This window comes from Bos taurus, chromosome 8 (assembly GCF_002263795.3).
Source record: "Bos taurus isolate L1 Dominette 01449 registration number 42190680 breed Hereford chromosome 8, ARS-UCD2.0, whole genome shotgun sequence".
Classification (NCBI taxonomy): Eukaryota; Metazoa; Chordata; class Mammalia; order Artiodactyla; family Bovidae; genus Bos; species Bos taurus.
Genome location: NC_037335.1, coordinates 60,114,815 through 60,129,967, shown reverse-complemented (window position 1 = coordinate 60,129,967; position 15,153 = coordinate 60,114,815). Strand labels below are relative to the sequence as shown.

General features: G+C 50.3%; 2 protein-coding genes across 2 annotated transcripts; both read left to right on the top strand.

The window, feature by feature from the left end:
- Nucleotides 1-2,808: 2,808 nt before the first annotated feature.
- LOC100337274 (olfactory receptor 2S2-like) lies at nucleotides 2,809-3,815 on the top strand. Its single transcript, XM_010807975.2, is given in 2 exon segments — nucleotides 2,809-3,571; nucleotides 3,574-3,815. Coding segments are annotated over 2 exon segments (1,005 nt in total).
- Nucleotides 3,816-10,364: 6,549 nt separating this feature from the next.
- On the top strand, nucleotides 10,365-11,303 carry OR13J1 (olfactory receptor family 13 subfamily J member 1). Its single transcript, NM_001390278.1, has one exon. The coding sequence runs from the start codon at nucleotides 10,365-10,367 to the stop codon at nucleotides 11,301-11,303; it is 939 nt and encodes a 312-aa protein (NP_001377207.1).
- Nucleotides 11,304-15,153: the final 3,850 nt, after the last annotated feature.

Below are 15,153 nucleotides of genomic sequence, written 5' to 3'. Positions count from 1 at the left end.
CTGTGATTTCCGTGGCTCACAGTCTATTGTGTGAGAGAGAATGACATGCACAACAAACCGTGCTAATGACTGTGTGAGCATCATGGTGTCAGGATGGTCAGTGCTGTGGAGACATCTGAGACGGCAGCCCCAGGGAGGAGGTGGGTGTGAGCTGAGCCTTGGAGGATGAGTACAGAGAGAAAGGTGCTCCAGCCTGAGGAAAGCAGCGGGAAAAGGAGGGGACAGGAGCCAGTGGGGTTTGTCCACCAATGGGGAGTGTGGTCTGCTGAAGTGGGGAGGCATGCCCGAAGGTGCAGGAGGTGAGGCGGGGTTGAGGGGAGGCCAGAGCCTGATGACAAAGCCCTCCGATGTCCATGCCATTCCCACTTAGTCTCTCTGATGGAGACAAGTTTGGGGAGAGAAATGCAGAGTTAGGTGGTTTCCTACCATTTACTTGCCTGGAAACAGCCCCACTCCTGTGTCCAGTGTCGGAATGGGAGGTTATCAGGACTCTTGGACATAGACAAAGGTCTTATACTTGAATCTGAAATGAAGCTGTGGACTTAATCCAGCCACATGAAGTCATAACCTGGGAAAGACCTGCCCTTTTAACTTCTGCTTTCCAGACATCAAGTTTTACTCTGTCTTTACATTCCAGACTCAAAGAGAATCTAGATGTTTCAAAAGCCAAGTGAAAGGAGGGAATAGGATCAAGGTCACCAAGAGAAAGGGGATGCCTGCAAACACTGCGAGGGAAGAAGGCACGTAAGCCTCTGCTGTGTCGCCAGCACTCAGTGCATAGTAGGTGCTCCATAATAATATCCTGGATGTGCGAATTAGTAAGCCATCACACTCAGGCAGTTATTCACCTGTTTGCCAAACTTCAGCAAGAGAATCCCTACCTTCAAATGTTTGCATGGGTAAGATTTACGGTCAATGACTGATCCAGATTAATCACCTACCCCATGTGATCCAGAAACTTCCTTAACAATATCACCCTGATTTAGGCTGGAGGAAGGAAAACCAGCACAAGCTCTGGGGAGAGAGGGAGTCCTGACAGATGCTGGAGGTCTTGTCTGGGAGAAGGAGAGCACAGATCCAGCAGGTGCCATGGTTGAAGGCTCACTCTCTGACCTGAAGCCTTGCCGCTAGGTGATTTACTGGTACTTTTAAATTGAGTCTCATCTCGATACACAGAATCCCCACTTTTCAAAAGGAAATTGGGGCTCACAGGCCAAGTGACTTGGTCAATATTGGAGAGGTATACATAGTTATGAAGCTGTCATGCAGTGCTGGGTTTTTGAGCTGACTATCTGTTGACTGACTGGCCTTGGAAGCATTCACAGTATGAGGTGCCTGGACGAAGTAGACAGAGGCTGCTCTCAGGTGTGACAGAGGAGACAGGTGTGCAGCACAAGAACAGGGAGGGTGGCCAAGGGCTGTGGGAGGAAGAAGGGAGCAGGCAACTGTGCAGGGGGCAGGTGGGAGAGGAGGAGAGAGGAGCTGGGCTCTGAAGAGGACAAGAAGCATCCCCCTAGTGGGGAGGAGAGGGAGGACAAGCCTTCAAAAGGGAACTTCTTGGGCAAAGTTATGGCTCTGGGGACAGACATGGTTTATTTAGGAAGAGTTAAGCTCACCGGCTGATTTGAACGATAGATGCAATTCTACAGGAAGAATGAGAGGGAGGGAACCATTGCTGAAGGACAGAGAGGACTCTAATGTTGTCATAGGACATTGGCCTCACGTCCATCAAGGAGTGAAGAGATGGAGGGAGGGAAGTTCACTATCAGCTCCTATTTATCCCTAAGAGCAGGGGGTCACCTGGGCCACAAGACAGCTTTCCATCTGACACTTGACACTTGGCTCCCTCCAGACACTGGCATTTCCCAAGGGGCTGAGCCCACCTCAGAAGAGACATGGAGGCTCCTGGGCAAAGACTGTGGCAGCTTCCCACCCTCCCTTTATAGAGTGGGTCAGTGACCCAGGACACCTCTGCCAGATTAGAACCTACCTTTCCCTCCTGTGTAATATTATTGTCAATATCATTTATTCTAAAAAGCTATATGGAGGCCAAGAAGATACTCAACTGGCTTTTATGACCAGAGTTAAATGTTGTGATCGGTGGCTCTATTGGGATAAGTATGTTCTTGTATATTCTTTTAAAAATCAATTCATGGTCTGCGATCTTAAGGAGAGACACCTGCATAAGGCTGTACATCTTTTGCAGTAGAAATGTTCAACCTTTATGCCCAAAGGAATGAGGTGACCATCACTCATCATCCACCTGCCTTCCCAAGCTCATCCCACTTAATTTGAGAAAGAGGAGCAGCACTTGTTATAATTGTGGCATCTCTTGTCCACATAGTTTTCTTACTGATATAGCCCAGCACCTAAACACCCTGCACAGGGTAGGCACTCAACAAATTCTCAGTAACTGAATGAATCTGAAATCCTGTGGGCATCATTCAACCACATGAAGTCATAACCTAGAAAACGTGCTTCCTCTTAATAACCAAGAGCACTGCAGATTTAAAAGGAGCTCAAGAAACAAAAATGTATTCTCTTGTCTCCCCTAGGTCAGCCTGGGGAGAAGAGAGAAGAGCTTAGGAGATAAGAATGGACCACCATCTCCTGTAAGTTACACCAGAACTACAGAACTGAGGGGGCTGGCTTGCAGACCTGAAGTCCACTCTCTCATTGTACCGATGGTGAAACTGAGTTCCAGAGGCAGGGCTGACCCGCCCCAGGTCACACATCCACGTTACTTGGCTCCCAGGCCCACTGGTGATTAATCCAACACCTTCATGGTGCAGATAGGAAAAGAGCGAAATGAGATGGATGGAGACTGAGATGAGTGGGGCAAACCAGACGGTCATGACAGAGTTTGTCCTGCTGGGGCTACACGACCACCACAACCTAGAGATGGTCCTGTTTGTGCTCTGCCTGGGCATCTACTCTGTGAACGTGCTGGGGAATGCCCTCCTCATCGGGCTGAACATGCTGGACTCCCGCCTGCACATCCCCATGTACTTCTTCCTCAGCAACCTCGCCCTCATGGACATCTCTGGCACATCCTCCTTCGTGCCTCTCATGCTGGTCAACTTCCTGGAAACCCAGAGCACCATCTCCTTCTCTGGCTGTACCCTGCAGATGTACCTGACCCAGGCACTAGGCTCCACGGAGTGCGTGCTCCTGGCCATGATGGCGTGTGACCGGTCCGTGGCCATCTGCCAGCCGCTTTGCTACTCAGAGCTCATGAGCTGGCACACGAGCATGTGGATGGTGGTGCTGAGCTGGGGGGCAGGCTTTGCCAACTCCCTTCTCCATTCCAATCTCACCTGGAGCCTCCCCTTCTGTGGCCACAATATCATCAACCACTTCTGTGAGATCTTGGCAGTGCTGAAACTCGCCTGTGGGGACATCTCTCTCAATGCACTGATATTAACGGTGTCTTCAGCTATTGTGACACTGCCCCCACTGCTGCTCATCATCCTGTCGTACGTGTTCATCCTCACTGCCATCCTGAGGGTGCCCTCTGCTGCCGGCCGGCACAAAGCCTTCTCTACCTGCTCTGCCCACCTCACAGTGGTGGTGATTTCTATGGGACTATCTCCTTCATGTACTTCAAGCCCAAGGCCAAGGACCTCTACTTGGATAAGTTTCTTGCATTGTTCTACGGGGTCGTGACCCCATCGCTGAACCCCATCATCTACAGCCTAAGGAATGCAGAGATGAAAGCTGCTGCCATAGCTCTGCTGAGAGGAGACCTCCTCTCCAGGAAGATGGCCCGCTCTCCTGTTGTTCTCAAGTCCATCAGGCAGGTGTGTGTGTGCTGAGTCACTTTAGTCCTGTCCAAATCTTTGGGAACCTATGGACTCTAGTCTTCCAGGCTTCTTTAAAGGTCCATGGTATTCTCCAGGCAAGAATACTCGAGTGGGTTGCCAGGTCCTCTTCCAGGGGATCTTCCCAACCCAGGTATCGAACCAAGGTCTCTTATGTCTCCTGTATTGGCAGGGGGATTCTTTACCACTAGCACCACCTGGGGAACTAGTTATACTGTGGCGTGACTTCAAAATTGCAGAGGCTTAAAAACACAAAGGTTCTTTTTTTTTATTTCTTTTCTTTTTCTCTCTGCTTAATTTTATTTTATTTTTTTAAATTTTATCTTATGTTTAAACTTTACAATATTGTATTAGTTTTGCCAATTATCGAAATGAATCCACCACAGGTATACCTGTTTTCCCCATCCTGAACCCTCCTCCCTCCTCCCTCCCCATACTCTCCCTCTGGGTCATCCCAGTGCACTTGCTCACTCTCCAAGTCCATCAGATTTTGGACGGGGGATCAACTTCATCTTTTTCATCCTGTGGGCCTCAAGATGATAAAGCATCTGCCTTATGCACACTACTGGTCAAATGATAAAAGAAGAAGAGAAGATGACAAAGCCTGTGTGGTTTCTTTCAGCTTCCACTCAGAAATTACCTGTTACTTCTACTTCTACCTCCTTGGCCAATCATTCAGGGCACAGGCCAGAGCGGACACCAAGGCCTGGGGATGCCCACCTACCCCATTTCTGGAGGGACGGGTAAGACTAAGGAATCCTGAAGAGCCTGGTGACAATGCCACTACCCTACCGTCAACCCAGGAGCTACTAGAGAGTTCTAGAGCTTCCATTCTCTGGCCAGCTGTGCCTCACTGGCTGCTTCCAGGTTAATCACCCCAGGGAGCCCTGGTTAGCTGGCTTGTGTGACTCTGGACTGGAGTATCCAGCTAGGTTTCCACCGGCCCTCCAAGAGCTTACTCTGCTCTCAGGTTCTGGGTTCAGGTTGAGCACGAGAGAATCTGGAAGAAATGGAAAGGCAGAGGCAAGGCCGCGCTGAGGTGGTGGAGCCCTCACTTGCTGTCAGTGTAGCCCCTCGGGCTCCTGCCAGGCCACCTACAGCTGCTCTGAGGCCCGAGCGAAGGGAGCTCCAATCAGAGAGTGCCAGGTCTTCCTGTGGGTCACCAGTGTCACTGAATCCAAGACAATGAGGGCCTGACATGGGTCCCACCGTGTCCTCTTGAGCGCTGGTCTGTCCCCACCTGCCCCATACCCACCGGAGCACAGCTTCAGACGCAACACCAAGCGCAGAGGCCGAGCATGGCACAGGCTTCTCCTACAGCTCCCACAAATGACAGCTCTGTTCTCCACAACAAAGCCTTACATCACACACTGGTCCTGCTACTTTGGCCAGATGCTGGCTGATTCACCACCCAAGAACCTATGGTGCCTCCCTCTTACCACAGAAGGAAGACCACATTCTTCAGCTGAGTCCTTGGGCCCCCAGAAAACAGCCCCCGCTTTGTGAGCCTGATGTTCTATCCACGCTGCACACCACCAACCCCTCTCCACATTGTCAGTACTCCCCACATCTCTGTATGTTGTTCATGCTGTTCCCTGGGGAGATCTGGAACTTTTTTTCAAGCCACCTTAGACACCATCACTTGAACACAGCCTTTCCTAGCTTTTTAAAGGGGCTCTCTCCTTTGTGTCCCACCACACTTTGTTGGCACAGTTTGTTTGCTATGTAAACCTTTCTGACTGATGTTGAGGCTGAAACTCCAATACTTTGGCCACCTGATGCAAAGAACTGACATTTGAAAAGACCCTGATGCTGGGAAAGATTGAAGGTGGGAGAAGAAGGGGACGACAGAGGATGAGATGGTTGGATGGTATCACCAACTCAATGGGTATGAGTTTGAGTAAACTCCGGGAGTTGGTGATGGACAGGGAGGCCTGGCATGCTGCAGTCCATGGGGTCACAAGAGTGGGACACGACTGAGCGACTGAACTGAACTGAAGCCCTTCTGCTTTGTGTCCACAATGTTTCATAACAATGTGGGTGCCTCGAAGGCAGGACTCTTTAGGGGCTTGTCTCTGTAGCTCCACAGAACTTTCCCAACAGAAGGTTATTGAACTGTCACTCAAATACACAGATGACACCACCCTATTGGCAGAAATTGAAGAGGAACTAAAGAGCCTCTTGATGAAGGTGAAAGAGGAGAGCAAAAAAGCTGGTTTAAAACTCAACATTCAAAAAACAAAGATCATGGCATCCAGTCCAATCACTTCATGGCAAACAGATGAGGAAACAATGGAATCAGTGACAGACTATTTTCCTGGGCTCCAAAAATCACTGTATATGCTGACCACAGCCATGAAATTCAAAGACACTTGGCGACTTGGAACAAAAACTATGACAAACCTAGACAGCATATTCCAAAGCAGACACATTACTTTGCCGACAAAGGTTTGTCTAGCCAAGCTGTGGTTTTTCCAGTAGTCGTGTATGGATGTGAGAGTTGTGCCATAAAGAAAGCTGAGCACCAAAGAATTGATGCTTTTGAACTGTGGTGTTGGAGAAGACTCTTGAGAGTCCCTTGGACAGCAAGGAGATCAAACCAATCAATCCTAAAGGCAATCAATCCTGAATATTCATTGGAAGAACTGATGCTGAACCTGAAGCTCCAATATTTTAGCCACCTGATGCGAAGAACTGACTCATTGGGAAAGATGCTGATGCTGGGAAAGGTTGGAGGCAGGAGGAGAAGGGGAAGACAGAGGATGAGATGGTTGGATGGCATCACCAATGAATGGACATGAGTTTGAGTGAACTCCAGGAGTTGGTGATGGACAGGGAGGCCTGGCATGCTGTGATTCATGGGCTCGCAAAGAGTCAGACACGACTGAGCGACTGAACTGAACTGAGGGCCAGAAGAAACTTGAGTGGAAATGGAGTGTGGCTGTTAATGGGGACAGAGTTTCCCTTAAAGGTGAAACTGCCTATCAATTGTTCATTCAGTCACCCCAATGTCTTTAAATGTATTCACCAAGAGTGGCCTATACATTGACTTAATTGTGCATCCATCCATCCATTCATTTATTGATCCTGTACACGTTCATGGCCCACACTGAGGACTGACCTGTGAGGGTGGATTCCTGGCCCTGAGCCACCTCCCCCAACTTTTGTACACCAATTAAGATCTCTAAGTAGACTCTGTGTAATTGGGTCTTTGGGACATCATCCCTGAAGTACCCCAAAGTTTCTAAGCTGGGTGAATTTCCCCTTCTGCCTCTAAATTGCCTTGGGGATGGTGCGGTTGCCTGGTGCAGGGAGTTTTGAAAGGTCCCTGCTCCCCAGGAGGCTGTCAGCCAGCATGGGGCTGGGAGCTGATTGGGCGGGCAGTCCCTGGCTGCTGACAGTGAACCACGGGGCACCCTGCTCAGCCTTGAGCCCACCAGAATCTCCTAGTTCTACCAACCCTGACACATTGCAGAGAATGCGCTGCATTCTAAGTGCTTGGTCTACTTCTCCCAAATTCTAAGAGCTCCACTTCACTGTATCACATTGCAAACACTTCACTAAACTCTACGACAGCCTAGGTGTGTCTTCTTAGTTTGGAAAGCTCCCGTAATGTGAAACTCTGGGTCCTGACCACTGAGGTTCCCTGGATAGAGGAGGCTCAGACCTGCTTCTTGGACCTGTTTTCTCCTGATTACAGCCAGTGAAGGTTCCTGGTCTCAGAAGCATCTTCCAGGAAACAAGGCACATGGATCTGGAAGAGGCTGAAGGTAAGTAAAAAAATGGTGACATGGGGCAGAGGAAAGGGCTGGGATCAGGAGCCCCAGGGAACTCCTGCAGCCCTGGTTTCCGCTCTAACTCACTGTGCAGCACTGGGCAAGCCCCTTCCTTCTTTGAGTTTCATTTCTCCCATACATACCAAGGGGTGGTCTTGCTGATCTGCAAGCCCCCTCCCAGTTCAGACAGGTGTCATCCAGGCTAGGAGCCACTCGGATTGAGCAGCCAGCTGCTCATTCCCAATGTGTCTTAGCCTCAGGAAGTGGCAATGGGACAGGAAAAAGTTGGCTGTGGCCAGGCTAGGGGCTTCAGCTTGGCCTTCAGAATCTGGGTGAGGAGGGGAGAGGGAGAGCTCCCTGCATGCTGGTGGGGCTAAGCAACAGGCTGGAAGCCAGTGAGAAAGGTGAGCACCATCCTCCAGGTGCACACACTCGGCCGTGATGCATACAGGACAGAGGGTTCAGTTGGGCTGGGAGAGGATAAAGGGAGGCTTCCCAGGAGAAGTGGCACTTGAACTGGTTTTCACATAGCATTTGGCCAGAAGATAAGCTGAAAGACACTGTGGGCTCTGCAAACGAAGCTCCCTGGCCCAGCTCAGGGAAGCAGAGTCCCACAGCCTGCATCCACCTCCCTCCTCCCAGATCTTCTTGGCCGACAGTCCAGGACAGAAGGCTGAGCGGCCTTCTATCTGACATCCCAGGGCAAGGCCAGTGCTCTCTTTGCTGCATAAGGCCCCTCCGCCCTGAGGCAGCACGCAAAGCTCAGGACCCCGCATCTGTGCATGTGATGGCATAGTACACAACGGCCCCAGCATGGGCTTGATTTGGTGGTGGAGGCCCAGGGAGACCCAGAGAGAGTCCACATTAGGAAGGATTTCGTGACGCGCCGAGTGGCCTGACAGCAAAAAGAAAAGTGTGTCTAAGGGAGTAACCTTCCCGTCACTAGAGGCATGCCAAGAAAAGCAGGATGAGGCTCAGCTAGGAACTGGAGAGGATTATTATCAGGGAATGGTTGAGGCTTCCTGGCCTGGAAGCACATGTGTTCTCATTCCTTCCGCTAATGCCTAGCACCCTGTCTGGGGTGTGACAGGAACTCAATCCCTTCTCGATTCTGAAAGCAATAAACATGGTAGGACTAACAGAAGGAAACTGTCTCCCGCAAGGGTGGCATTGAGAGGACTGGTGCCCAGCCCAGACCAGGCTTAGACAGTGTGTCCCACGGGTTCCAAGAGCCCGAAACACGAGGGAATGTTTAAGTCCTGCTCCTTAGCTGGTGAGAAGATTGGGAGTAGGGGGAGACACTTAGGAGAAAGATGTCCATCTAGGGTGATGAAAGACCAACCAATATTTGGGGTTTAACAGAAGCAAACATCTGCTATGAGCTCAGTACAGCTGTCTTGCTGTTAGAACAGGATTCTAGACTCATCTTGCCAGGAACCTGCTGTTCAGCCTCAGTTTCCCTACCTGTACAGTGGGAGCTCCAATGGATTAATCTCTCAGAGCTTATTGCAATTTGATGCCTAGGAGTTCATGAAGCCCAAGGAGCCCTGGCTCAGGTTAAGAGAAAACAGGAGGCAGGCTGAAAGGTCCATCAAACTTTCACTCAAAAGCACATCAGTAGTCAGTTCAGTTGCTCAGTCGTGTCCAACTCTTTGCGACCCCATGAACTGCAGCATGCCAGGCTTCCGTGTCCATCATCAAATCCCAGAGCTTGCTCAAATTCATGTCTCTTGAGTCAGTGGTGCCATCCAACCATCTCATCCTCTGTCTTCCCCTTCTCCTCCCGCCTTCAATCTTTCCCAGAATGAGGATCTTTTCTAATGAGTCAGCTCTTTGCATCAGGTGGTCGAAGTATTGGTGCTTCAGTTTCAGCATCAGTCCTTCCAATGAATATGATGAGGATGAATTCTGAAGGTCAATCCACAGTAGCTGATGAGCAGGATTTATGGGCTCACAGGATTTATGGACGAGCCCCTAATAGGCTCAGAGGCCAGGAGCCCCTCCAATACAAAGCACATGTGCTTCATGCATGGAGACCAGAGCTGACTGCAGAGGCAAGTCAGAGTTTTGCAGGCTGGGGGATAAATGAGACAGGCATCTTCATCCGTGGGAACAGTATGATACAACTCAAGACTTCCTGAAAGCCAGGAGGACCCTCAGAGACCATCTAGCCCAGTAATTCTCAAAGTGTGGTGCCCTAACAAACAGAACAGCATCACTCAGACTGAATAAGATAGAAACTCTGTTTTCACAAACTTTCTAGGTGATTCCCATGTAATCCTTACAGGTGATTCTAAGATTTGAGGACCTTCCATCCAGCCCATTGTTCCCAAAACTGTGCTGCTAGAATACTTATTTGCAGGAGGTTAACGGGTGCTCTGTAAAAGGAGGATCTATGGTCAAATAAGTTTGGGAACTACCTACTCTCTGCATCACTTTCAGAAAGTCACCAATCACAGTGGTGTGTTAACGACTCTGAGAAGTTCCGCAGTTAATTCTTTGCTTTTGATTAATCCAACATTGTTTCAAATTGCTTTTTCAGATTGCCCACATTTCCATTAACACTCTCTTAGAGAAATTCTGACCCACCTCATTCCTCATTTTTCACGTGGATCTATTGAAGATTGGAAGAAGTATGGGGACTGCCCAGAGTTTCAGAGAGAAAGTGTGTCAGGGATCGAAAAGGCCCTAGCAATACGCTTCACCCATAAACCCTGCACCCTCTTTCCCTGCCTCCTAGCCGTGCGTCCCTCCAGAGCTCTGTGATATGGAGCCAGTCAACAGCACAGAGGTGTCTGAGTTCTTCCTGAAAGGATTTTCAGGTTACCCTGCCCTGGAGCACCTGCTCTTCCCTCTGTGCTCAGCCATGTACCTGGTGACCCTGCTGGGGAACACAGGCATCGTGGCGGTCAGCGTGCTGGATGCCCACCTGCACACACCCATGTACTTCTTCCTGGGCAATCTCTCCATCCTGGACATCTGCTACACGTCCACTTTTGTGCCCCTGATGCTTGTCCACCTCCTGTCAGCCCAGAAGACCATCTCCTTTCTTGGCTGTGCACTCCAGATGTGTCTGGGTCTGTCTACAGGCTCCACAGAGTGTCTGCTGCTCACCATCATGGCCTATGATCGCTACCTGGCCATCTGCTGGCCACTTAGGTACCCCGTGCTGATGAGCCACCGGCTCTGCTGGTTGCTGGCGGGAGCCGCCTGGGTCCTTGGTCTCTGCAAGTCAGTGACTGAGACAGTCATCGCCATGAGGCTGCCCTTCTGCGGCCACCGTGTGGTCAGTCACTTCGCCTGCGAGATCCTGGCAGTCCTGAAGCTGGCCTGTGGTGACACGTCCATCAGTGAGGTCTTCCTGCTGGTGGGTGCCATCTTGCTGCTGCCCGTGCCCCTGGCCTTCATCTGCCTGTCCTACACGCTTATCCTGGCCACCACCCTGAGGGTACCCTCAGCCGCCGGGCGCCTCAAAGCCTTCTCTACTTGCTCAGCACACCTGGCCGTGGTGATGCTTTTCTATGGGACTGTCATCTTCATGTACATGAAACCCAAGAGCAAGGAGGCCCATATCTCTGATGAGGTCTTCACGGTCCTCTATGCTGTGGTCACACCCATGCTGAACCCCGTCATCTACAGCCTGAGGAACAAGGAAGTGAAGGAGGCTGCCAGGAAGGTGTGGGGCAGGATACAGACCTCCAGGTGAGGGAGGCCAGGGCTCCTGCAGGTTAGCAGCTCAGGTCTGCCTTCGCCTACAGAGAGGATGGATAGGGCACAGGGTTGGGGGTCTGGAATCTTCAACCCAGAAAGGCAGCACCACCTCCCACTATTCCTGCCACAGATCTGAGCTCACAATTCCGCCTTTGTTCCTTCCCCAGGCAAGAGCCCTGGGCCAGCTCTCAGCATTAGTCCCCGCGTCTTCCCATCAGCCTCCCTGCTGTCCTCAAAATTTCAGTCTTGTTTCTCTCAATGTATCCTCCAAGGGTCATCCAAAGGGTTATTTCGGAAAAGTCTATTTGATCATGATTCTCTTGGCTGAAACCCCTGAATGGCTCCCAGAGCTCTCAGGATGAAATGAAAGGGCTTCACTGGGGGCATTCCAGACCCCTGTAGCCTGGCCCTGCTGGTCATGACCAATCCCCTTCCCCGCCCTGTGCCCCACAGATTCCCTCCTGTCAACTGCACACACCAACCCGGCAAAAGTTGCGCACAGTAATGCCCGGCTCTGTGCCCTTCTTGGTTCTTCCCACAAGGCAGCTCCCACCCAGCACACAGCTACATGTGTAAAAGGACTGCCTGATCCTCGAGGCCCATCTTTTTATTTTTAAAATGAAATTCTCTAAGCTACACATGAGGTCCTTGTTGTTTTCCTATTTTATATAGAGTACTGTAAATCTGTTAATCCCCAACTCCTGATTTACCCCTCTCCCACCTCAAGGCCCATCTTGAATGACACCTCCTCCAGGAAGCCTCCCCACTCTGCACCTCTCACTGTGATCCACCTGCTTTATTTCAGTGTTGCTCTAAGAGCCAGTAATACGGGATTTCACTCTGTCCCAAGGTCTGGCCCTGCCCAACCCCAAGCCCACACCGGTTTCTCAAATGAACAGAAAATACATCAATGTAGGGCAGAGCCTGGGGTCCTCCCCAAATCTGAGCAGAGCTGAGATGAAGTTCACAGATGACAGGCACAGTCTAGCGCCTGGGGAGCTCACAGCAGAGGCAGTGCCAAGGCCCAGCCTCCACGATTTCCAGCCCAGCCCAGGCCCTGGGACACTGGTCACCGGAGCAGCGGAGGGTCTGGCTTCCTCTGTCGCTTTAGCAGCAGCCGCTCCACTGCCTCCCTGCCGAGCGTCCAGGCTTCATGTGGCCTTGGGGAGACTCTGCTTCACCTGTCTTCAACCCACCTACTAAGACCCTGCCATTTCCACCTCTTCCTGGAGCTCGGCCTCTTCCCAGGTTTGAACACACAGAGGAAACGGACTCAGGCTTGACAGCATCTCCATTCCCTGCCCCCTCTGGCCTCAGTGGTACCATCTTGTGTGATGGGAGAGCTCAGCCGCTGAGCAGCAGGCCAGCTCTCCTGCGCCCTGTAGGTAAGCACAGTGCTTGTCTGAGCCCTCAGGTACCCTCCAGTCTGTCTTCCTGCTTCCTCTGCTGGTCAGAACAGAGGCACAGAGGAGAGCAGCACAGCCCGCAGCCCACAGCTGACCAAGCCCGGGCGAAGCTTCTGCAGAGATGTTCTGCTAGGCCTTTGATGCCATGACAGGAGTTTGGACTTTATGCTGTGGGGACGGGAGTTTACAATCACACTTCCTTTAGGCAGGGTCACTGATTAGACACCATACTTCACCCATGAAACTGGCAAAGAACTTTTCTAACATATATCGCTAACTATAGTGCGGTGAAGCAGGTAATATCATACACAGCTGGGGAGGGTGTGAATAAATTTGTATGAACTTCCTGCCAAGTAAGTTTGGGTATCAGTTAAGAGACATGAAAACTTCACACCCTTTGACCCAACACCTCTAGTTTTAAGAATTACTCAGAGAAAATTGTTACAGGTACAAAGATTTGTCTATTTATCTATCTATATGTCATTAATCACAGAGGTATTTTTGGTAACAAAAAATTCTAAGACTCATAATGTCTAACTGGTGCAGAATGTGTAAGTAAATTCTGGTGGAGCCCAATGATGGACTGTGACCCAGCCATTGTAAATCTTATTTTTTGAAGAATAATTGATGATGGAAAATGCTCACACTGTAATTAACATAAAAAAGGTAGAACAAGTAGCTTTGTACTCAATATAATCTCAATTTTTAAATGATATTTTCTTAAGGATATATGGATAAGTATGTATAAAGAAATTCCTGGAAAATTAGGACAAAATATTAACTTACAATTGTTTCCTAAAGGTGATGGATTTACAGATTAATATTGCCTTCTTAATTATTCTTTCCAACCTTGTTCAATACTTCTAAAATGAACATGAGTTAGAACTTAAAAGATAGTATTATTTTTGAGAAATGGAAGATCATGTGGCTCCAGATAGAGCACAGAGCAGAAGTGCCCACGCCCGAGGACAGGAAGTGAGGAAGCGGGGATGGGGCCTGAGCCATGTGGGTGGTCAGGAAGACAGCCTGGAGCTGATGTCCTGGGGACATCGGGCTGAAGGCAGAGATGGCTGAGAAAGGAGGAGACTATGGATTGATGCTTGAGCTTCTGGGTTTTCTGGGTGGATATCGTATCACCCTGAGAGACGCCCTGAGAGATAAGGAAGACAAGAGTAGGCTGGAGGTGGCAGGAGGGCTGGAGGGAGCTTGTCTGTGGGCATCCACGGAGTGGCAAGATGGTCCCGTTCCTCAGCAGTTAGAAAACAAGCGGTGACAGTGTTCCAGTGTTTTATTTCGACCTGTGTTCTTGACAAAAAGATATTTCCAGAGAAATATCACAGTTTATTCAGAAAATGTGCAATTGCTGCCGCATTATTTAAGGCTGTTTTTAGTCCTAAGCTCTGTCAAGTTGTCATCGTTTCTTGTGAAGGAAAGAGAAAGGCACGGGAAGGGAAACATGAAAGGGGACCTGCAGAAACTCACACACCCAGCGCGATCACTGACTTCACATCCGTCACAGGGGCCCAGGGCCTCACCCTGTACAGCAATTCCCTTTCCTTAACCTTCCCTGGTGGCTCAGTGGTCAAGAACCTGCCTGCCAGTGCAGGAGATACAGTTTCGATTCTTGGGTGGAAGATCCCCTGGAGAAGGGAATGGCAACTCCAGTATTTCTGTGTAGGAAAACCCATGGACAGAGTAGCCTGGTGCACTACAGTCCACAGGGTCACAAAACTCACAAAAAGAGTCAGACACAACTTAGAGGCTGAACTATAACAACAACCTTTCATGAGCACAGGTTCCCACAAAACTGCCAGGGGACACCCCACTTCATAGCCCACAAGATTCAGGTCCAAGGAGCAGGGCTGCAGTGAGACCCAGTCTTCAGATTCCTGTCCAGTGTCTCTCCTGTGCCCACCTCACCCAGCCAGGCCCTCCTGGGGCAGCACAGGGAACCTGGAGTCTTTGAAGCCACATTGTGCCAAGTCTGCAAATTTATGTCATTGCAGAGTCTGAACTTTAAATTGGGCAGGGAATACGAGTCCCGGAAGGCAGGGAGCAGGAGACATGCCTACATGGCAGGGGACCAGGAGGCTGAGCCTCGGGAGCTCGGGGCCTCGATCCTGGCCCACCCCAGCACAGTGTGTCTGCTGGTAATGAACTCAGCACTCCCTCCCCCTGCTCTCCCAAGCCTCAGATCACCTCACCTGGCAGCTTCTCCAGCCACCTGCCTGCCCTAATGTCACTGGACAACAGGTAGGAGGCAAGGAAAATTGCCGGGGACCAGCCCCGGCTGATCCAGGGAATTCGAAGCGGGGACGGCGTCGGCGAGGATCAGGAAACAATTGCTTAATTAAACGTTTATTAAGGATATAAAGAGTAATAGAATGAGGATAGCTCAGTGAGGAAATTTAGTGGAGAAAAGAGACTGAATAAAATTCC

Excerpts from the sequence above, each read along its gene's own strand:
- OR13J1 (NM_001390278.1), top strand. The coding sequence starts at position 10,365 with ATGGAGCCAGTCAACAGCACAGAGGTGTCTGAGTTCTTCCTGAAAGGA.